The sequence below is a fragment of the Camelina sativa genome, chromosome 2 (genome assembly GCF_000633955.1).
Source record: "Camelina sativa cultivar DH55 chromosome 2, Cs, whole genome shotgun sequence".
Lineage (NCBI taxonomy): Eukaryota > Viridiplantae > Streptophyta > Magnoliopsida > Brassicales > Brassicaceae > Camelina > Camelina sativa.
Window position 1 is genome coordinate 7,110,486 of NC_025686.1, and position 23,582 is coordinate 7,134,067.

General features: G+C 39.0%; 5 protein-coding genes and 1 long non-coding RNA gene across 9 annotated transcripts in view; 3 read left to right on the plus strand and 3 right to left on the minus strand.

Moving 5' to 3' along the window:
• Positions 809–2,332, plus strand: LOC104719218 (ethylene-responsive transcription factor CRF1-like). Its single transcript, XM_010437083.2, has one exon. The coding sequence runs from the start codon at positions 1,245–1,247 to the stop codon at positions 2,154–2,156; it is 912 nt and encodes a 303-aa protein (XP_010435385.1). The 5' UTR covers positions 809–1,244; the 3' UTR covers positions 2,157–2,332.
• Positions 5,107–5,937, minus strand: LOC109126467 (uncharacterized mitochondrial protein AtMg00810-like). Its single transcript, XM_019230029.1, has 3 exons — positions 5,845–5,937; positions 5,490–5,745; positions 5,107–5,348 (listed from the first exon to the last, which is right to left on the minus strand). Exons 1-3 carry the CDS (start codon positions 5,935–5,937, stop codon positions 5,107–5,109), a joined length of 591 nt encoding a protein of 196 aa, XP_019085574.1.
• Positions 12,731–13,818, plus strand: LOC104719227 (methyl-CpG-binding domain-containing protein 1-like). Its single transcript, XM_010437094.1, has 2 exons — positions 12,731–12,856; positions 13,192–13,818. Exons 1-2 carry the CDS (start codon positions 12,812–12,814, stop codon positions 13,669–13,671), a joined length of 525 nt encoding a protein of 174 aa, XP_010435396.1. The 5' UTR covers positions 12,731–12,811; the 3' UTR covers positions 13,672–13,818.
• Positions 14,066–18,945, minus strand: LOC104719237 (probable cyclic nucleotide-gated ion channel 20, chloroplastic). 4 transcript variants are annotated; one of them, XM_010437121.2, is made up of 13 exons: positions 18,666–18,945; positions 18,390–18,569; positions 18,123–18,290; positions 17,917–18,015; positions 17,108–17,245; positions 16,767–17,018; positions 16,388–16,639; positions 16,110–16,255; positions 15,919–15,996; positions 15,696–15,825; positions 15,280–15,517; positions 14,413–15,154; positions 14,066–14,317 (listed from the first exon to the last, which is right to left on the minus strand). In XM_010437121.2, the coding sequence occupies exons 1-12, from the start codon at positions 18,843–18,845 to the stop codon at positions 14,901–14,903; spliced, it is 2,115 nt and encodes a 704-aa protein (XP_010435423.1). In that variant the 5' UTR covers positions 18,846–18,945; the 3' UTR covers positions 14,066–14,317; positions 14,413–14,900. The 4 variants fall into 4 exon arrangements, with proteins under 4 accessions (XP_010435423.1, XP_010435415.1, XP_010435431.1 ...); XM_010437113.2 differs by having other exon boundaries at positions 14,413–14,501; positions 14,603–15,154; positions 18,390–18,945; XM_010437129.2 differs by lacking the exon at positions 17,917–18,015.
• On the plus strand, positions 19,071–19,737 carry LOC109128206. Its single transcript, XR_002034747.1, has 2 exons — positions 19,071–19,393; positions 19,540–19,737. It is a non-coding gene; the product is annotated as an uncharacterized LOC109128206 (long non-coding RNA).
• LOC104719267 (RNA-dependent RNA polymerase 2-like) overlaps positions 19,815–23,582 on the minus strand; it is a 5,053-nt gene continuing 1,285 nt past the window's right edge. Inside the window, exons 2-5 of the mRNA XM_019230033.1 lie at positions 23,319–23,578; positions 21,122–23,031; positions 20,879–21,029; positions 19,815–20,791 (exon numbers count right to left, since the gene is read on the minus strand). Coding sequence (XP_019085578.1) covers positions 20,000–20,791; positions 20,879–21,029; positions 21,122–23,031; positions 23,319–23,578 — 3,113 coding nt within the window. The 3' untranslated portion in view covers positions 19,815–19,999. The remainder of the gene's footprint in view (positions 20,792–20,878; positions 21,030–21,121; positions 23,032–23,318; positions 23,579–23,582) is intronic.

A 23,582-nucleotide genomic window follows, 5' to 3' on the forward strand; every position in this document is an offset into this window, starting at 1 on the left:
GAACTATATTGGTGGCTTGTCGAATTCAAAATTTCATTTCATATAGAGATATATGTCGAATCTCTGTTTTTCAGCATTATATTTTGTTTGTAGAAAAAATGTAATTACAGTTTTATCTTTTTTCTTGAAAAAAGCCAAACACTCTCCACGTTAAAAGACCAAAAAAAATTAAAGGCACTTTGTTTTTCTCTGGTTTAACACTCACGTGAAAATATGCAGTGAAAAAGAGAGAGTTTTTTCTCTAAAAAAAAAGTGTTTTAAAAAGGACAAATGTAAACTTTAATAATAAACAATTTTTTTTAATTAATGTCCATGTCGAAAACAAGAGAAATTCAATTAATACCATGATACAACAAAACAAAAACAAAAAGTGAAAAAAAGACACACAAGTCGAATGGGAGATTATGTTTTTGTTTTTTTGACGTAACATCCTATGTTGTCGTCTCTCTGCCACGTCAGGACCCTGCTGTAGAAAAAGACTTGAGACTGCTGCAGTCTACACACCGCAACGGTCTTAATATTTGATTAGCAAATGACGAAAACACCCTTTTGAGGAAGATTTTAAGAAATTTAATTTACAGCAATTAATCACCCCTTAATTAGTGCTAAGCTAATAAATTTTGAGTAACACAATTTACTGATATTAAATTTTTATGGTCAAAGATAAGACTAAAAACCGTCTTTCCCGTGTTCTTTAATGTTATTAATTTCTTTCAACTTTTTAAAACAATTTTTTCTCACTAATGACAAAAAAAAAAACAGGATAGTAAAACGCCGCAACCGCCGTTTCAAGATCCTATAAAAGACTCTGCTCTCTTCAGAGTCTCTCTCTCTTTTCTCACTTGTTACATGTGCTCTGCTTCTTCTTCATCTTTTGTCACTCACTCTCCATCTCCATAAAACTTTTTCTTTTCTCTGCATAAAATTTTCCCAGGAATATTTCTTTACAAAAAAAAAAAAAACATTCATCCCTAAACAAGAAAAAAGCATCTCCCTCTTTTGCTTAAATCACCAAACTCTGATTCCATAAGCATATCTCCAAAACAAAAAAAAGCTTTCTTCTTTTTCATCTTTCCCGGGAAAATTTTCTTGTGTTTACAAAGCATCAGTCTCTATCTTTATTCGTTTCTTTGTTTCTCTTTACTTTTCCTGAATTTTATTTATATATATAAATAAGCACACGAACAAAGAAACACATAAGTTAATACAATACTATTACAAGAAAGAAAGAGTGAGTTTTTAAAATGGAGACAGAGCTGAAGAAACTCAAGAACATCGTAACACAACCAAGAATCTTACGCATCTCTGTAACTGATCCTTACGCTACAGATTCATCAAGCGACGAAGACGAAGAACAAGGTTTTCAAGCGAAACGACGTCGTGTCAAGAAGTACGTGAACGAAGTGGTTCTTGAATCTGTTTCTTCTGATGATAAAGACAAGTCGATGATAACGAAGAAGAAGAGAAAGAGGACCGTTGATACTGCTTCTCCGGCGGTGGTTGTTAATCCGGCGGCAACGAGAAAGTTTCGTGGAGTGAGACAAAGACCGTGGGGGAAATGGGCGGCGGAGATTAGAGATCCGAGTCGACGTGTTCGGGTTTGGTTAGGTACTTTCAGCACCGCGGAGGAGGCCGCCGTTGTGTACGATAACGCAGCTATTCAGCTACGTGGTCCTGACGCCCTCCTCAACTTCCCTCCTCCTCCTCCTGATCCGGTAACGGAGAACACTGAAGAAGCTTCGACGGTGGCTGAAGAAACGTCTGGTTCTATCAGTGGCGGAGGAGAATGTCTTGGTTCTCCGGTTTCTGTTTTACGGTCTCCGTTCTCCGGCGAGTCTACGGCGGTTAAGAAGGAGTTTTTCGGTGTATCGGCGACGGTTGAGGTGAAAGATGAGCCGCTGAGTACTCTTTCGGGTACGTTTACGGATTTTTCTGAGTCTTTGTTCTCAAACGACGACGTTTTTGGATTTTCGACGCCGATGACTGATTCTTACGGCGGAGATTTATTCGGGGGTGATCTTTTCGAAGATATGAGTTTCGGATTCGGGTTTGGATCCGGGTCAGGGTATGGTTCTGGATTCTCTAGCTGGCACGTGGAGGACCATTTTCAAGATATTGGGGATTTATTCGGGTCGGATCCTCTCTTAGCTGTTTAAATAATAACAGACGTTAAAAAAAAAAAAAACACCGGCCGTTAACGGCGTTTGGTGAAGTTTTGTTACCGGCGGAAGATATAAAAATATCGACGATTTTTTTTTTTTTAATGAGAATTTGTTTTAACTTTAATTAATGGTGAATTTTTAAGGTTAAATAATAAACGTCTGTGAGTTAACGGCGTGAAGCCACGCACGCACGCACGCATGAGTCAAATCTCACGCTTTATTTACTTTTACTTTCTTCTTTTGGTCTTTTGGACGAATCACGTGTTGTCTCTCACGTGACGAGGAATCAGTGAAAAGCTTTGGTTAATTTTTGTTATACTTAACGTTACTTATAGTATGATTAATATGTGTTAATTTGGCAAATAGCAAATCCATAATATAGTTCTACATTTGGGGATATAGAGAATTACACGTGAGGGAGAATCGAATCTTGGCAAGTGTCTATACCAAAACAATGAATTTGATTCATACCATGTGTTCTTGAACTTTAAGAAAGACATATATACTAATTAGTTTTACATGTGTGAAAAAACTTTCAAAAAACAAAGAAAACCTTGCTTCTTTTTTTTTCAATTTTTTTTTTCATAAAATTTCTGGTTTTTATAACTTAGTACTGATTATATAGATTAGTTTAAATGGTGCCAAAACGACAATGATCTCCAGGATGAACAAACCCGGTACGAGAACCTTGCTTCTTTTTCAACTCTTACGTAACTTTATTTCTTTCCTTTTTTCCTTTTTTGTCTATATACATGTGAAATGTCGTATAGAGTGTGTGTATATACTGTAGGTAACTTTTTTTTTCCATTGACAGACAGCTTTCGGTATTCACATACAGAATTGAAAGTAAGAATTATAACAATATTTTTATAACAATATTTCGTAATAACTTTCCCTATTATGAATACCAACGAGGTAGACTAGATTTTATCTGAACCAAACAACACTATATTGTTTTGGTTTTTAGTTCAAAATGGGTATAAGTATAACAATTCATTAGTTCATTTCGGCAAGATTTTAAATTACTAATGATGAGGTAGAAATCATAAACGTAAAAAACTGGTAAGCAACAAGACATGCGTACTGTGTAGAGGATGACTAGGACAATATAGGTCTCATGAAATTTTGCAGTGCGTAATAAATACTATACTACTAGATAGATAGAATCTTATATCTATCCCACTCACAAATTTATTGAACGTTATCACTCTTCACGTACACTTCTCGTGTCATTCCCATGCACTTCAATTGTTTTCTTTGCCTTTTCTTTTCTTTTATGTTAGTAGTCTCTTACATAGTTTTTAAACTTTTAAAAACCTTGCAAGATTAATGATCACTATTACTTTTTCCGAAATGCCAACCAAAAAATCTCATCGTATCATTGTGATTTATCATAGAATATTGGATAAAAGTTATTGGGATTTCGATCATTGTCAGTGTTAATTTCAGAAAGGGAGAAAAAGTTTCTAGTTGAAGTTCAGCATCTCTTTCAAGTGTGATTTGAGAGCTACAAAACCCACACAAATGGTAAGGCCCATAAGAGAGCACGACATTTGTTTTTATGGATTGTGTTGCCACGTTGGTGGTAGTGATGTGGACCAGCTAGGACCGTTTAGTCTAGTTTTCATAGTTGAGAAAGACCAAATATAAAACTGAGTCTAGTTTCTGGAACGTTTGATTATGGTTTGACTTCTTATTCTAATCAATTATTAACTCCATGTTAATGTTATGTAAAAAAAGTATGACAATAGTACATCATGACCTTACAAGAAACATATTACATATGTCACGCAGACACGCACCACGTGATCTATATATGTACATTAATTTCTCTTGATCCTAATTTACAAAATTGTGCCTCTACGTAAGCAGATTCCACGGTGTCGTAAATTTAATTCATATTCATCTTGATGACTATGAGTTTTCCTTTACATACATTATTTGTATGATGAGCATGAATCTTGCATATTGTCGATTTTGGCTTCCTCGAACTCCTTACTGTCTTGGCCTCTTCTGTACAGTTTACTTTACTGAAAACATGCCCGGCTATTTATGAGTCTTGTTCTATTGAACAAAGCAGCTTCCGTCTATTACGATAGTCTGGGAGATTTGTACTATTACTTGTGCCGTAGTTAGATTACATCCACAAGAATCGATCAATAATAATTTTTGTCCAATAAATCATGGTAATCACCCATTTTAGTAATTTCACATTCGAAATAACAAAATGACACATAATATAATTAGTCATTAGTCTTTGCTGATAGAGATAATTTTGAGTGTCGCAACATATACAAGCGACGTTCTGTTATGGTCTCAGTTGTTTTTTATCTAGCAATTATACTAGCTAGAGAAACGAGTGATAGATAGATAGGGATATGAAGAATTCAATGATCCGAAGAATTCTGTCTATTCACTAAGAGATGATTTACAATCATATATACATCAGAGAACAGATCTCAAATCATATATGTACACATAAGGAAACTTGTATAACTATGCTCATATCACGGGATTGATATGTTGACCACATGACTTGATCACCAAGGCTCCAATACTCCCTCTCAAGTTGGAGCATACAAGTTTTGTATTCTTAACTTGATATGAAATGAAACAAAGCTATCCCATCCAAAGTTTTTGTAAAAATATCTGTGAGTTGTAGTGTAGTGTCAACATGACGAAGAGCAATGACACCACGAAGAAGCTCGTCATAAACAAAATGACAGTGTATCTCAATGTGTTTAGTCCGTTCATGAAAATCCGGGTTTGTGGCAATATGGATGGCGGACTGACTATCACAGCGTACGAGCATTGGTTGATCATGATGAACCCCTAGTGTAAGCAACAACTGGTTGAGCCACAAGAGTTCTGAAGTGAGAAATGACAAGGCCCGATACTCTGCTTCTGCAGATGACTTGCTGTCTGTCTCTTGTTTGTGAGTTTTTCAGGAAATGGGAGAGTCGCCGAGCTGAACAATGTAACCAGTAACCGAACGACGAGTGAGAGAACAAGTTGCATAATCAGAATCACACCAGCCCGTGATTTGAAAATCACCTGTGCTACGACGCAGAACCCCCTGACCAGGATCGGACTTGAGATAGCGAACAAGACGTAATGCAGCCTCCCAATGATTTGTACGAGGCTGTTGCATAAACCGGGCTAACATATGCACATAAAACGCAAGATCTGGTCAAGTGACCACCAAGTAAATCAAACGACCAATGAGATGACGGTAGCGTTTCGGGTTAGGAAGAATAAAAGAAGTAGACACCATCAGTGAATGCGTTTTCTCCAACGGGAACGTCGCTGGTTGTGCCCCAAACAAACCAGTTTCAGAGATTATGTCTAACGCATATTTGCGCTGACAGATGTAAATGCCTTTGGAATTTCTTGCTACCCCAATTCCCAAAAAATACTTTAGAGGACCCAAGTCCTTCATGTGAAAACAAGAAGCTAAGTAGTCCTTGAAATCTTGAGTCGCCTTTGGTGAACTTCCCGAAATTATAAAGTCATCGACATAAATCAAGATGTTGATGCGAACTGCACCTCGAACCAACGTGAACAGAGAGTAATCGGATAGAGACTGTTTAAAACCATAACGCTTCAAAGCAGTTGTCAAATTTTCAAACCAGCATCGAGGAGCTTGCTTTAAACCATACAAAGCTTTGCGAAGTCGACATACCTTGTTAGGGTGAGCAGCAGAGAACCCTGGAGGCAACTTCATATAGAATTCTTCGCGAAGATCGCCGTGTAAAAATGCGTTGTGAACATCCATTTAATGGATTTCCCATCGTCGTTTGGAAGCAACATCAAGAAATGTACGGACCGTGGCCATCTTAGCCACTGGAGCAAAGGTGTCTCCATAGTCCTCACCTTCCTTCTGCTTGTTACCGAGTGCCACCAATCTTGCCTTATAGCGTTCCACAATCCCATCAGAGTGATGTTTGACCTTGTAGACCCATTGGCAACCGATCGCTCATTTCCCTGGGGGAAGATCTTCGATAATCCAAGTACCATTTTCCTCTTATGCATCGATTTCAGATGTCATCGCCTTATTCCATCGTTTATCAGCAACTGCCTCTCGATATGATTTAGGTTCGACAGTTGCAGCCACTGCAGCCATATACGCAACATGAGAAGCACTAAAACGTTTCTTAGAATCATGATGAGACATCGGATAACGTACTGGAGCGGATGTGGAGGCTTCCGATTCACAAGAGGCAGAATTAACAACATAATCTTTGAGGCGAGATGGGGCTTCTCGAGGCCGTGTACTTTGGCGAGGAGGAGGCGGATCCAAAGCAACATGAGCAGGTGGTTTTGAGCGTTTGGTTGGCGAGAAGGTGCATCGGGAACCAGAGCAGGACCAGCAGAAGTCGAGGCTGGTAATGCAGAATCCGACGAAGGAGTCGGTAGAGTCGCGGAGTCAGGTAAAGGCGGCGGATTCAGTGGCTCAACGGGATCCGTGGAAGACGAAGAAGAAGACTGTCTATCACATGGACCAGAAGGGGCAGTTGGGCCGGACTGTGTTAATGGGCCTTGTGATCCAGGAAGAGAATCTTCAGTAAGTGGACCACTCGAAATGGAGGCCCAAAGTTTTGGTGATTGTTCTGCAAGACCGAGATCACCATCGTCGGCACGAAGAGGCGTGGTCGGAGCAAAAGGGAACTCGTCTTCAGAGAAGACCACATCGCAAGACACAAAAAATTGTTGCGTTTCTAAATCAAATAATCTCCAACCTTTTTGACCAAGAAGATAGCCAGCGAATATGCATCGTCGACTTTGGGATTCAAACTTGTCACCATGTCGTTTGTGATTGTGAGCATAACACAAGCTCCCAAACACTCGTAAATGACTATATTGAGGCGGTTTCTTGTGTAACCGTTCGTACAGAGTCTCGTTGTTAAGAACTACACTTGGAGTTCTATTAATCAGATAAGCCGCTGTTAACACACACTCTCCCCAAAAATCCAATGGGAGATGCATTTGAAACATTAACTCCCTAGCAACGTTGAGAATGTGTCGGTGTTTGCGTTCAACCCTCCCATTTTGTTCAGGCGTGGAGACACAAGAACGCTCATGAACAATACCTTGGGTTTGGAAAAAGTTTGTTAAACACATGAACTCCAAACCGTTATCACTCCGGACAGTTCGCACTCTAACTCCAAACTGACGTTCGGTCATAGCCAAAAAATTCTTTAAACGACTAGGAGCCTCACTCTTATCAACCAGCAAATACAACTATACTCCTCTGGAATAATCATCGACTATCGTCAGAAAATACTTAGCCCCACAATGAGAAGTGGTGCGATAGGGTCCCCATAAATCACAGTGGATTAACTCAAAGATTGTCGAAGTCTTATTCATACTCAAAGGAAAAATGTTGCGAGTTTGCTTAGCGCAGAGACATATATCACACGCCTTATTCAAATGAGATGAAGAAACTGAAACAGAGATTAGGGAAATTAAACCAACGACTCTCGTAGCTGGATGACCCATCCGACTGTGCCACAACTCATAGTCCTTGTCCTCTTTTGTTGTGACTGATGTTGCGATCTCCATGCCACGAAAGTAAAACGTACCACCGGCTCTAGTACCCGTCCCAATCACCGTCTTTGAAATGCAGTCCTGGACCACAAGAAAGTGATCAGTCATTTGCAAAACACATTTGTTTTCATCCATCAATTGACTCAAAGATATCAAATCAGACTGAAACTCTTTTACATAGAAGACAGAACGCATAACCAAATCAGAACCAAGATGAACTGTCCCCTCTTTTACTGAAACTCGTTCTCTACCATCAGCCAGAATAACCAACACCGAAGCCATATCTCTCACATTAGTTAAAATCTCAAACTTGCCTGTCAAATGATGAGAAGCACTGGTATCCATAATCCATGAAGGAGAAGTAGACGTACCAGATAGTTTTTCAGGAAGAGAATCCTTCCCACCATTGAGTACCCATTTGATAGTGCGCCATTGGTCATCAGTGAGATTGATACCCTCTCGATCGCAATCAGTGATGACATGATTAGCTTGCGCCATTGGATCGACCGGCGAGACACTCACATGATTAGCGTAAGTTGCTCTCCCACGTCCACGTCCGCCACTGGAGGTTGCTCCCCCACAACCACGACTGGGAACCGAACGACTTTGGGGACGCTCTCCCCACCACTCAGGATAACCGATGAGGGCATAACAGGATTCTGACGCATGACCACCACGATTGCAATGAGTACACACCACTCCTTTCTCCTTGTGATCGCTCCGCAGCGGAGGATAGGTAGAACGAGGCCGAGTGTTGGCCACAAAATCACTCACCTCGGTGTGAGGAGTCGAGTTCGTGATCCCATGCTGGAGCAAGTCTTCCTCTTGTCGAACAATATTGTACACGTCTTCAAGCGATGGCACCGAAGTGCAAGAAACAATACTAGATCGCATAGTGCGATACAGAGCATCATCAAGTCCAAACAGAAACTACTGAACTTTATCTTCCTCACGATCACGTTCCTGCAAGCTTTCAAGATCACAAACACACTTGCCACACTTGCAGGTACACAAAGGACGGAACGCAGCCATGCTATCCCAAATCTTCATAAGCTTGCCGTAGTAAGTCTCCATGGATAGACCCCATTGCTTGCAGCCAGCGAGATCAGATTTGATCTGCATCAATTTTGGTCCATTCATCACCGAGAAACGTTTTTGCAAATGATCCCATAGATCTTTTGCGACATCGCGATGAGACACATTCGATCGCAGAACAGGATCAATCGTCATCTTTATCCAAGACACCAGGAGGGCTTGGATAGTCCACCAGTCTTCAAGATCTGGAGATCTCTCAGCAGGTTTGGGAATAAAACCATTGAGAAATCCAAACTTCTTGCGTGAACAAAGAGCTGTCTTCATTCCACATGCCCATTCATCATAATTATCGCCCTTCAGTAGGGGATGAGAGATCACCGCACCAGGATTATAAGCCGAGGTCAGATCGTAGTGTGAGATTGTGCGTCTCACTTCGTGGGTCGGGGTCGTGGTGTTCATCGGGTTCGTGGTGTTCATCGGGTTCATCGGGTTCGCCGGGTTCGTCGGGTTTGGTAGGGTCGCAGCAGTGTGGTTGTCGAGATTCGTGGTGCCGTCAGCCATTGTCGTGAAAAAAGAAAAAATACGATACTGCTTGTAGAATAATTCACGCTCTGATACCATGAAGAATTCAATGATCCAAAGAATTCGGTCTATTCACTAAGAGATGATTTACAATCACATATACATCAGAGAACAAATTCTCTCAAATCATATATGTACACATAAGGAAACTTGTATAACTATGCTGATATCATGGGATTGATATCTTGACCACATGACTTGATCACCAAGGCTCCAATAGGATAGGGTAATCAAATGGATACAAGTCCACTTGTTTGGTCTTCAACGCTTTGTGCATTTTCAGCCTTAATCTCTAGTAAAATGTCACCATACACTCATACCTTCAACGTGATCCTATCCTTCATATCAACATACCTCCGCTTATCTCTCGCCAGATACATCTCCTTGGTTTTCAAAATGCCTGTGAGAATCTCTTCTTCGTTTACAGCTCCGTAGTATATCATCAACGAGGTCAGTTTCTCAGCATACATGTCTCTGTGGGCTTTCGCTGTCTCTAAAAAGCTCTCAAAGCCAGTTTTTTCAAGTGTTGCATCATAATTATAACCTATCTTGTCCTCGCTCTCAGATTCTAGCTTTCTCTGTGCTAACGAGTTTTTCACAGCACGGTATAGTTTCCCAAACAAAGACTCAGAGATATATGTTGGTTTCTCGAACCGTTCCAGGAAATCAGGGAACTATATGGGCTTTAAGGCATAAGGCATCTCCGCTGGAGCTCTAGTTTTGGCAAAATCAACAGCCCTGGAGTGAAGATGTGCTAACTCTAGACACTTATGGCTCCTCGCTTTTTCTGGGTCACGATCTGCATCAACCAAATGTGCAGTTGAAATCACTCCCAGCGTGTCACTTATCATATAGTCTATAGAGAATTTGTGGAAATCCTAACAAAGCAGAGTGAAAGAAAGAGAATCAGCTAATTTCTCCAAAGATTAGGAATTTATAAAACTTTTCACATCATCATAGCCTTTCCAAGAAACTAACCTCTAAGGTGACATCATGATCCATTAGACGAGGTCTGCTTCCCGCGTAGTCCATTCGTGGGTCCATTTAGCTTGGTATAAGCTTCTCATCCCAACTAACAAAAAAGTAGTCTCCGTCGATGTAGACCTTTTCTAATCAAATACTAATTAGAAAAGAACTCCAAGGTTGTTAGCCCAAACTAGAGGAAAAGAATTTACAAAAAAAACTGCAGAAATTAAAGATCTAGACAACTGAGCAAGACAATCCGCCTTCAAATTTGACAAGCGAGATAACTTGGACAAGGAAAAGAGAGGAAAGGCGGCCCACAGAAGGTGGAAATCATCTAGGATATTACAAAAGGCGGGCCAATCCACAGGAGCTTGAATCATCGCTACTAGTTCTGCACGGTCCATCTCAAAACACTAACAGACAACTCCATTTGCAAGGAGACACTCCCTGATCTAAAGTAGAGCCTCCAACTCTGCGTAGAGCGGTGAAGGGCTTCGTCGAAGATATCTAAACCCAACAAAAAGGTCTGAGCACCACCATTACCACACCACCAACCCAAACCTGAGCTGGGATCAGATGCTTTCCAAAAGCCGTCTATCTGACAACAAGGTCCCTGACCCGGCTGCATCGAGGGAGCCACAATATATGATGGATCAGAACTACCTGAAGAAGCATTTTTTTTACCCTAAGAAGAAATGCATTAATCTCACAAGCTTCACCATTAACACAGCAGCCAAGAGTTTTAATAATATCCTCAAACCTAACTTCAAGCTTATAACATTCACCACATTCCCAAACCCAAAACTCAACTCACCTCTTCTCTTCCAAAACCCAACACCTCACGCCTCCCCATATTTCTAGGGCACAGAACCTCTCTTCACCAGACTCAGGGAACCCAACAGTTAAAACGACGTCTTCTATCCTTCTCCGTGGATCTACAGGGCAAGGGATGATGTCATCATAAGTTTCAGAGAGTCTTAGGTTATGGGTTTTGAAAAGGAGCTTTGTGAAGAGAGAAGCTGGGCTCGAGAATTGACTTCAAGGGTACTGAATTGTCTTTGAGCAAAGTCTCTTGGCTTCCAATTCTCGCCAGTTGTTGGGATTTCGAGAGTGTATATTGTGTCTTCGCCAAGGTGGAGCTCGAGAAAGCGGAGGAGTTCGTCGGCGACTATGGTTTGAGGAAAATTTCAGACTTTAACCATTGGTCGTTTCGTCGTCTTCATCATTGATACCATGATTGACCCCAAGAGCAAGTGAACAGAGCGAGAGAGGGAGTGAAGAAGAGTGATTTCGAGAGAATCAGAAAAGTTTTGCGTTTTTGGAAAATCTAAATGTAGAAGAAGAGAACTGGGGTTTATTAGGTGTTTTCGATGTATTGAAATTCAATATAGCTTGATGATGTTAACTGTAATACTCCCTCGGTTTCATAATATAGGATGTTTTAGAAAAAATATTTTGTTTTATAATATAGAATGTTTTCAACTTTTAGATTAGTTTAAAAATATATATTATGTAGTCTTATTTATGATTGGTTGAACTTTTTAAAATTAGATTTTTCTTAATCTAATTTTACTTAAAACATTTTATATTTTGAAACAGAAGGAGTATTAAAACTACATTGATCATGACAGTCGGTAAGGCTAACCGATTTTGTGTCTTTATACTTGAACAAATAAACTTTATTTATCATTATTTACCTAAAAGTAATATTGTTTTAATTTTTAACAAACATTTTAATAAACATCTAAGTATATCCACCAAACCAAATAGTGACAACATAGATTTATATGGTCAATATGTTTAGTTGAACCATACATCTGTGAGACTAAATGATTTTTTAAAATATTTTAGTACTCAGAAGACATTTTGTTTAACGGCCTTTTAAACATTGCTTTTGTTACAATGAAGTCGTCGCCCATAGAGAAAAAAAAAACTAAATTAGAAGTAAATAAACTCTGTTTGGAAATAGTTTTTAAGTGAGACATTATCAAACTTAATATGAGATCCATCGTTTGATCGTTTGTCTGTCCAAGTGACCACTACAACCAAAAAAACAATGTATTCATGTAAGAACCAAAAAACTCTGCATTTACCTAGAAAGTGTTTGGGTCATTACAAAAAAAGTTGTGTATGTGCAATTAGATTTTGTAAAAGTATGTCTAAGTGCTAAATTCTCTAATAAATATCATTGGCATGAGCCAAGGTCCATTTATTATACCGTTTATACTGTTTTCAGCCCATTTATTATATCGTGTATACTGTTTTCAGCCCATTTATTATATCGTTTATACAGTTTTCAGCCCATTTATTATATGGTTTATACTATTTTCAGCCCATTTGCGGCTAACGAACGTGTTAAGCGTAGAGTAGTCTGTCACACTCTAACGACACAACCTATTACTGTTAAACGAAAAAAAAAAAAATATAAAGCAAGTGTGTGGCTGGCTATTATCATCCATCATCAAGACACCTTCAATCTCATATCTACATGCTTTATCGAAAAAACTAAAGAAGTGAGGATGGACGACGAGCAGGGGAGACCCAATCAATCAACCACTACCAAGGTAAAATAACTACACTACTCTACTACACATTACTCTGTGGTTTTTTTATCTGTCACCACTTGTGGATTTCAGTGTTCTAAAACTATGTTCCTCGTCTAATATGGTTTCAAGTAATTCCGTTTCGAATATAAAAATCTTGTGAACTATATACTTGGGTAGGTGGATTAAGACCTTATTAGTGAATCATTTGATGTAGACTTAATAGGTACAAAACTTTTTTTTTGGATGTGCCAGATCTTGGCTGATTGATTAAGTTAATTATATGTAATCAACATTAATGTTGGATTAGTTTCACAAATGCCCTTTTTGACTGAGATTCAAAATTTCTTGTGCAGACAAGATCTGGTACTCGTGAGGGGTTGATAGATACGTTTGCTGTACAGTGTGGATGGTGCTTCAAATGGAGAAAAATATATACTCGGGAAGTTTTTGAGGAGATTAGAATGAGAGTAAAAGAAGAAGAGTTTGTGTGCAATACGATTGAAGGTGTGTCATGTCTTGATGATGCAGAGCTAGAATATGACTCCACTAGAATATGGGTCGTGGACAAGCCTGGCGTGGCAAAGACACCAACAGGGTTCGAAAGGGAGATAGTTTTGAGGAAGGACAACTCGAGAGTGGATGTGTTCTACGTCACTCCAACAGGGAAGAAGATGAGGACTCTCAATGAACTTGCAGCCTTCATCGATGCAAATCCAGATTTCAAGGATACACCGCTTGAAGAGTTTACTTTCACAGCCCCAAAAATAATGGAAGAAACTATACCGGGTGGTAAACGTAAGAGGATCTCCAAGCCATCCAAGGAACATGAGTAATTTGAGCTACCAAGCTTTTCCGAGTCTCCAAACTTTATTAGCCTTTGGACTTCTTAATTTGATATGCTTTTTAAACCTCTCTCTGACTCTGGCTGGATCTTTATTTTTCTTGTGAAAGTTGACATTTCTCCTCTTTTCATTATGTCATACCTACATGAATCACTCTTACAATACAACAATCAACTAAAAGACGATGAGGAGAAAAAGAATTATAAAAAAATCCCTCAGTATGTACAAATATGACAAAATGTTTTAATAGCATAGAGACTGGTTGGGCGGATCCAAGCATCATAGTCTAGCTCTGTATAGTCAAGCAGCGTGTAAGTACAGTCCATAGGTAAGTGGACAGATCTAGAAGTGAAGGATTTTTTTTTTGTCTAATGATCTTAGTAGGAGAACACAAACAATGGTAACTGTCATAGCTTCCGAAGGTACAATCATTGATCTTATTGCCATATTGTGTGGCAAAACTGACGGTTTTTATAACAACAAAATTATGGGAAAGATTCTGTATTCTCAAGATGGCACTGAAGCCATGAATTCTAAAGGACTCAAAGAAAGAAAGTGGTTTGTAAATCTAACACAAGTCCTTGATCCACGTCATCTTCAAGCAGTTTGAGCAAGAGGTTCATCAGATGCTTCAAGCCTTCAAAAAACAAAATATACACCACATTCATAAGTTACTGATCTTACTACAATGATTAGTCGTACTGGACATATACGGGTCACAGTTACATTTACCTTTCGATTCCTTCTCCAACCTCGACTCTCAGAAAATTGGAAACCTTCACAGGTGAACCCACCTCCTTGGACAAATTATCCACCAGTGTCTGTGGAATAGGAACTCAAAAGTTCCATTAAACAAGCGATGACAAGCAATGCAGAGATAATCATGCGGCAAAACTTGGTGTTATAAGCTAAATCTACATACCTTAATGTTATAGCATCATTCACAATAAACTTTTGCTCCATTAGAGCAACTTCTTCAAAATGTTTACGGAGACGCCCTTCCACAATCTTCTCTAAAGCCATCTGAGACTTGCCTGTACTTTCTCCCTGCCATATACCACATTTGACAATTGGAGATGCATGGTCTTACATTAGTTCACATTTTAGCCATTGGAGATGGTTTACGACATTAATTCACATTTTTACGAAAAATAATTTTTGAATTCAAGTGAAGCATCTTATTTTATTATACAAAAATCCAACGGCTGTAACTAGCTAGACTAAGCAGTGTATCCTCTCTGAAGCTGTTTCCTTCGGTTTCTCCTAGCCACTTGAATCTGACGTAGCCTCCAATAGGGAGAATCGTTCCTCGTGGCTCTTTGGACTCTATGGCTCCTTGGGAATCTCGAGAACAAGCTCGCAAGATCTTCAATATCTGCTACACTCAGCCAAAACGCCTCCACGTTTGTGATACACGTAACATCTCTGTTGCTAATTACCAATCCCTTTGGTGGCATCTTTATTGTCGTCCCACCTGAAGGTATGCATCAAAACATATTAAGTGTCGTCATCTGAATTTTTATGATTCTTTAAGTTTATAATCCAAATCTTTGAGATTTATGAACATATAATAGGTTCAAAATTAGGGGATATATGTACCGGAGCGTTTGGTGCACAAGGTGAGGAGTTCTTCACCACAAACGTCGCCTTCCGATAATGTCAGAACAGAACGGTCCTCCTCATTGATGCTCTGCATCTCACCCCTCACTATGAATACCATTTTCTTAACTGGACCTTTTTTTCGTAACACTTTGCTATCCTTTATGTATGTCCTCAGTTTCAGCCTCTCATGGATAGCATCTATGATTGATTCATCCAGTGAAGAAAATATTTTCACCTGCAAACCCCATTAACATTTTAATAAATCTACTTCGGCCCCTTTTAGCTTGGTTAGTATGTGATATCATAACTATGTATTACTTTGGTTTTAGCAGCAGTCTCTATATATACAGTTAGATTGTACAAGTAGCTAGCTCATTGAAACACTACGTACAGAATTGGGGTCTGATGTTTACCTTCTCGAGAAATTGGAAGAGGTGTCGTCTTATATCTGTTTGAAGGTCATCAGGCATATTCTCAAAGAGCAATTCTTCGTTAACGCCTCTAGTAGCAGCCCAGTTGAACTGCTCAGCTTCTCGCACCCTCCTGAAAATGTTGAAAACAAACTCTATTCACTTAGTTTTATAGCTAGTGACACTACATAAACTGATCAATATAAAAGGGATATAGTCCACATACTTTCTTATACCATCTGGCAACCGTCTATGGCTCATCCATTGCTCCACATCACGCTGTCTTAGTGTCATTTCCAAATTCCTTAGATGGACAAATCAAAATCACCAGAGTACTTAGAAGACCAACCATGCAATTATGTCTTGAAATATCAACTTATGTATAGTGACGTAGATAAGGAATATTTAATTGTCTACCTTTTACCAAGAGCTTGAAGAAAATTTTGAATGTTACCAATAAGAAGTGCGAAAAGCAATAGTCCTAATCCGATGATACCCATAGTAAAGAGGACCTCCGGTAGATAGTAGGTTGGGACTTGGTTACCAGCAAGAGTGCTGATTTGCTTTGAGAATGATTAGTAATTAAAATATGGCATTAGTGAAGAGTTCCAAATATGTCAATCAATGTAAAGTACTACTAATTGATATTTCTTGTTTTTGTTTTGCTACTCCAAAAAAATAATAATTCTAATTACCTGAAAACCCCAGAAGAGAGAGTAAGTGTATCTTGTGAAGATACTAGAATGATAGGTAAGATTGGCTACTTTTAAATAGATTCCATAAGGAAAACCATCTTCTTGGAAACAAGCATCAAAACCAGGACTTTCTTTCCAGAGAGCTAGTTGTAACCTCGATGCATTACTTCTATGAGCACAATCGATAAAAATTTTAGGTTCATCAACCCAACGAAGATTCCTAATTTGACCATGCATGCATCTCTTAACGCTCTGCAAAGAGCAAAACAACGAGAACAAATCTTTATTTCACCGTTTTTTGGTATCAATCTTTATTTCACTTGATAGATATAATTTTCAAAGAGAATCTTATAAAACAATCTGACTTATATATATATACCTGCAGACCCAAAAGATACCAGCAAGAGCCAACAAAATGTCCAGCAAGCATGAAGGTGAGAAGATTAATGAAAAAAGTAGCCCAAGTTGACTCAAATATGAATCCGGTTGGTGATTGTCCAGCAAGAAATGGTAGAAGTCTACATAACTTTGGAATGTATTGGAAAAGAGCTGCAGCTCGTAAAAGGAATTTCACATGGTTATTGTTGATTGAGCTCACCAAGTATTTTGGTATTATACATAATATCATTATCTGTAAACAAAGGAAGAAATAGGGAGGTGTAAATGAGCAATCTTCAAATAATAACCATTACTTTAAACCGGTAACATTCATAATGATACCTGCGGAACTGGCATCAGTATGAACAAATCAAGGAAAAACTTCCCTCGGACATAATGAAGGGCTATTTTAAGAGGATCACTCACTAACTTGCCAAAACCAACCACACGAGACTCAGGAGCTACATAGGCCATTCGGAACTGCAATACAGTAAAACCTCTATAGATTAATAATGTTGGGATCATGAAATTTTAATAATTTATAATAATATTAATTTATATGTATTATCTTATAGATATATTTTTTAATTGTTAAAAGTTTTGAAAATTATGAATTGAGCCAATTTTACAAAAATAAGATTAAACTTTTGGATGATTTTGGAATTGAAATTTTAATGGAGAAAAATATTAAATTAAAAAATATTATAGATAAATTCAGTTATACATATAACATACAAACTTCAAATTTATGAATAATAATCGTAAATTATTATATTTTGATAGCCTATAAAACTATCAATTGTCATATTTTATAAAATGATAGTTTGAATATACAACATAACAATTGTTTTATAGAGATGAACTCCAAGAAAAAAATTCAATTTTTAAAAAATTATACATAATATACAAATATATATATATATATATGTAAGTTTTATATGATTATTAATTTACGATATTAATGGGACCATATATTTACATAGAAATTTGAAAAAAAATTATTATCTTATTATTTTATCAAATTTTGCTAATTTTTACACTTGTCCAATTTGGGACATAAATTTTTTAATTATTCTATAGTGTTTATTAGTTTATGGAGATGGAAATGGAAGAAGTGAGAGCATGGAGAAATGTAAGCAAACGAAATATACCTGAAGTAGAATGTTTATAAAAAATACAAAATCTGTTAAACTTCTAACAACTACAAATACGTCTGTCATCGGCCAGTCAATCATAATGCATTTGTGTTTCTACAGTAAGAAAAGGTACGTAGATATGGTCAAAAAGGAAAGATAACAACATAGGAGAAGCAAAAGATAAGAGAGAGAGAGAGATATCTCTCAAGGCAAAAACATACCTCGTGGACTTTTACAAGGAAGAAGAAGAGAGGATCTATAAATATGGCTAACAAGCATGAAACGGCAAAAAATTTGCTCCATCTTTTAACATGTTTGTTATGAGGATTCACGATTACATTAACAGAGGAAGCAAATCGCCTAGCCCAAGCTTTAGCACCATCACACAGCTAGCAAGAAAACAAAAAAGACTCTGTTTTAGTAAACATTACTTGAGCCTGATGCTATTTTTTTGTTAATGTGAAGTAAACAAAAAATCAAAACCTCACCGTGGAATCAACATCGGGAGAAACTCTGGCATGTGGAACTTGAGCTGCCTTATGGTTGTAATTATAAGGGCAAATGGTACAGTAAGGGTCATTGCACATTCCTAATTTCGCGTGTTTCAAAACTTTTTCATTGTCTGAGGAGTTTTTATGTTCGAGAACGTCAGAAGGATATCTCTCAACCTGAGTATAGACACCAGAAGAAGTAGTAGAAGGATGAGGAAGAAAGAGAGGTTCAGGGTTGCGAGAAGAGGTATACCGTATACGAGGACCACTTACTTGAACTAAAGGAAGATGTCTCTGATGAGTTCGAAGAGGACCCGTGTAGCCTAAAACCACAGTTGAGTTGTCAAAGGAGGAAGTAGGGGTTGAGATGGAAACGCTACGAGCTCTGGTACGAGATGATGAGTCTGAAATTGGAAGCATGGGAATATCATCTTTTTCGTTGGCCGAAGCCATTTTGTTTAAGGGTTCAAGAAGAAAGAAACAAAAGAATCTGAGACGGAGGGAAGAAGTGGAATGAAGCAGAGAGTTTGAGAGTTTTTGTAAATTGGTAAGAAGAATAAATAGGGAAAGGAGACGTTGACCAAGTCGTCAGGGTCTTCGTATTCAGGGTCTTCGTCTTCGTAGCCCAAGTCAAGTAAGTGAATTATTGTAAATAAATAAAAATGTGTGATTAAGAAAACCTTGTCAAGATAAGAACTTGGATGCTTCTTGGACGACAAAGAAGTTGCAGCTGGCATGGAAAGGATATTTTGTCTACTTGTGTCTGCTGACAAAGAAGTTGGGTTTGTTTGTCCAACCGCAATCAATATTAAGGGAGCAACAGAACACACAAGTCTTAATCAGGTACGTAAACAAGAACAAAGTTACCAAAGACAGTATTGTAGGAATCTTCTTCACAAACTCTCTTCTTTACAAGATGTTTTATTCAGGTTCAAGCAACGTCACCAAACGGCTCCTCTCTCTCTTCATTAGGGTTTTATTTGAAGATAAGATCTCAAGAGGTGAGAGAAACTGTAACGTAATAAGCTTTAGATAGTTTCTTTAGTAGCAATAGATGAGACATAGAGAGCTAGTAAGTCTTAAGCTAAGGAAGAGTTTTAGATGTTCACTTGTATCATCTTGTAATAACCCACTTTCTTTTTCATAGTGTTTGAATGTGGATCGAGAGATCCTAACCGGATGTATCGCTTCGCTTGTGTGAGCTCCTCTTATTTGCTCTGTTTTATCTTCTTCCTCTCCATATCGTTCTTTCTCTGTTTCTGTGAACTGGTGTTGATGACAAATAGCTTAGAAGCTTGAGCCTTTGAGAGGTTAAGCTTAAGCTCAGTACTTGACTTTTATTTCATTGGCTGCTCTGTTCTATTTAACAAAGCACCTTCTATCTACTTTTGTATGAAGGTGAAAGAGTGTGTGGGAGATTTGTACTATTACTTGTACATTCGAAATAACAAAATGGCACATAATATAATTAGTCATTAGTCTTTGCTAATCAAGTTAATTTTGAGTGACGCATATACAAGCGACGTTCTGTTATGGTCTCAATTGTCGTAATCTAGCAATTAATTATACTAACAGCAACGAGTGATAGATAGATAGGGATAGGGTAATCAAATGGATACAAGTCCACTTGTTTGGTCTTCAACGCTCTGTCTCTGTGCATTTTCAGCCTTGATCTCTAGCAAAATGTCACCAACGATCCACGGAAAACTCAAGAATCTCAACTTCTCATCGACCTGGCTCGGGCTGTATGTTACGTAGTACCAAGCCGAAGCTAGCTTCTTCTTCTCTTGTTTCTCCACGCAGCTTTTGTCGAACCATCCCATGGCCTCTCTCTGCAAATCCTTCACAGACAACGTGATTCTATCCTTCATATCACCATACCTCCGGTTATCCCTAGCCAGATACATTTCCTTGGTTTTCAAAATGCCTGTGAGGATCTCTTCTTCGTTAACAGCTCCGTAGTATATCATCAACGAGGTCAGTTTCTCAGCATACATGTCTCTATGGGCTTTGGCTGTCTCTATAAAGCTCTCAAAGCCAGCTTCTTCAAGTGTCGAATCATAAGCTATCGTGTCCTCGCTCTCAGCTTCTGGCTTTCTCTGTGCTAACGAGCTTTTCACAGCACGGTAAAGTTTCCCAAACACAGACTCAGAGATGTATGTTGGTTTCTCGAACCGTTCCAAGAAATCAGGGAACTCTCTAGGCTTTAAGGCATAAGGCATCTCAGCCGGAGCTCCAGTTTTGGCAAAATCAACAGCCCTAGAGTGAAGATGTGCTAGCTCTAGACACTTCTGGCTCCTGGCTTTTTCTGGGTCACGGTCTGCATGAACCAAATGTGCAGTTGAGATCATCCCAAGCGCGTCGCTTATCATATAATCCACAAAAAAATTGTGTATTTCCTAACAAAGCAAAGTGAAAGAAAGAGAATCAGCTAAGGAACCTTTAGGAAACTTTTCACAACATCATAGCCTTTCCAAGAAACTAACCTCTAGGGTAACGTCATGATCCATTAGACGAGGTCTGCTTGCAGCGTAGTCCATTGGAGGGTCCATTTGGTTTGGTATAAGCTTCTCATCCCAACTAACAAAAAACTGGTCTCCGTCGAGATCACCACCAGAACATTCATTTGGATGTGGCCTGTTAGAGTCAACAAAAACCAAGGAGTCTTAGAATCTATATGACTTCTATGTTGTTGGTGCATAGCTTTTTAGGATTGATTTATCATATACCTTTCTCCCTTCTGAGGAAAGATGATGCAGTCGACAAATCCCTTTTCTTCGAAACTGACCTCATATATAGCGTCAAGTACTCTGATATCTCCAGGGTGAAGACATGGGTTTTTCGTAACGACCACTTTCCCAATCACCACAGATGTTTCCTCATTAATCTTGTGGAAGTAGCTCTGTTCACGAGATTTCAGTTCCGCTTCAGTCAGGGTTACACGAACATACACTTGGCCATAATCCAGGATACCCATTTCATCCATGCAACCGATCAAGATCCGTCCTTTCGGTACAAGTATCCTGCACCTACTCTTTAGTTCAGAAAGTTGGCTCTCGTGGTGTACACGAAGCATCATTGAGAGGTACGGTTCTGAACTCGGTGCATATCCTTGTAGCAGCATCTTAACTAGCAGATTCTTGGAATTTTCTCCGCTCAATTTCTGCAGCACATTAAGTGCTGCATTGCGGTCTTCAAGCATATTCCCTAGCATAGATAAATGCATAGCTTGCATCGCCTCAAACACTTCATCTTCAATTCCAAGAGTCGACAAAAGGCAAATGATCTCTCGGTTTAAGAAGCAAGGCATCGACTCTGTCCACCTGGTTACGTTAAGCATCCTGTTGTTTGAGTCAAACTTTAGCATACTATCACGCAGAGACATCTTTCTGAAGGAACTGCGGTCAACGGCGATCACACCTTTGTAGCCACCGTATCGAATTTGAAATGCAGAAGGGACATAATCCAGTCCACACTTCTGAGCAACTTGCTTAGCAAATGCCAATGAAATTTTCCCTATGCCATCCGAGAAGCAGTAATCAGCACCATCAGTAGTCACTTCAATGTCAGGAATCTGCTCCACATCTTGTGCACGGACAGTAACTGTCTGCCGTGAAGCACTGAACAACTGACCCATCCGAGCAGCACATTTTGATATGCTTCGGATTTTACGGAAACAACCCATCCATTCTCTTATATCTTCTGCTTTAACTTTCTCGTTAGACGCAAACATCCATACTGAGTTTCCTCGCAGTTGGCTGGCTGAAAAAGCCAAGAACTCAAACCTCTTAGGCCCAACAGTGATCCCTTCTCCAAGGATTGACAACACCCTGTTATAAATGTTGGTTCTAAAGGGCTTCACAAAATAGCCTTCCTTGGAGTTCACAGAAAAAGCATTTGCTGGAATCTTGCTCCAATCTTCTTCCACAAAAGTAATTCTCATGAAATCTGAGACATGCTCTGCAAAGTTCTTCACAACATAGTTAGCTTTCTCAAGCTCTGGACCCAACAGATAAATCTTTGAGGGTGTAACGTAGGCTCTCTGACAACTCATGATATTCTGCTCGGTCAATCTTGTATTAGCTGATGCAGGGGAATGCTTCATCTTCTTAACCGGGGATTGCATCTGAGTCTTGACAAAGGAGACAGGATCATAACATATAGAGCTTTGCTGGTGAAGTTTCTTGAGGATCACCAATGCGGTTTCCAAGCTCAAACCACGAAGGATGTTAATCAGTTCCATATTTGACGCAGCAAAAATACTGATTTTCTGATTGTGAACAAGCGAATTGAGTTGGTAAAGGATCTCATATGGAAACTCTAACCCAAGATTGGCAGCATTCAAGAGGGGAACAATTTGACATGCAGAGGCAAACACTTTCCCATCCACAGTGGTTAGACTCAACGTGTCTTCTCTGTAGTAAGGCAAGCTTGAGAAAATGTCTAACATCTTTGAGCCATTCTCTACCTCCAAACAAAAGCAAGTTGATATACCGATTGACTTTGAACCAGAGAAATCAGTTGTGCGAACCCACATGAAATCAAAATCCTCCTTGCAGAAACGGTACCGATCAGATTTAAACTTTGTGGCTATGTGAGGTCCTGTCACTCTTTTAAAAACCTTCGATCCATATTTCAGCTGGAAAACAAGACAACAGGTAAACAAAAGAAATCAGAAGAGAGACCAAGATAAGACCAATCATGCAGGTTGATCAAACCATAAAGCTATCAAAGAAAGATTCAAAGAACCAATCATGCATCAACATTGTAAGTAATCTAACATCAAACAACAACTTCCATAAGACCACAACGCATATGAGAAACCAAGTTTCTAAATACATCCACAGAACCTGAACTCCTAAATTAACTCAAGACAGACTCTCACATTAGATAAGCAATTTAGGGGGGGAAAGAAACGATTTTTACCTTGAGAAGAAACGCATTAATCTCAGAGGCGTCACCATTAACACAGCAGCCAAGAGTTTCAACAATATCCTCAAACCTAACTTCAAGCTTATAACATTCACCACATTCCCAAACCCAAAACTCAAGTCTCCTCTTCTCTTCCAGAATCCAACACCTCACGCCTCCCCATTTTTCTAGGGCACAGAACCTCTCTTCACCAGACTCAGGGAACCCAACAGTCAAAACGACGTCTTCTAGCCTTCTCCGTGGATCTACAGGGCGAGG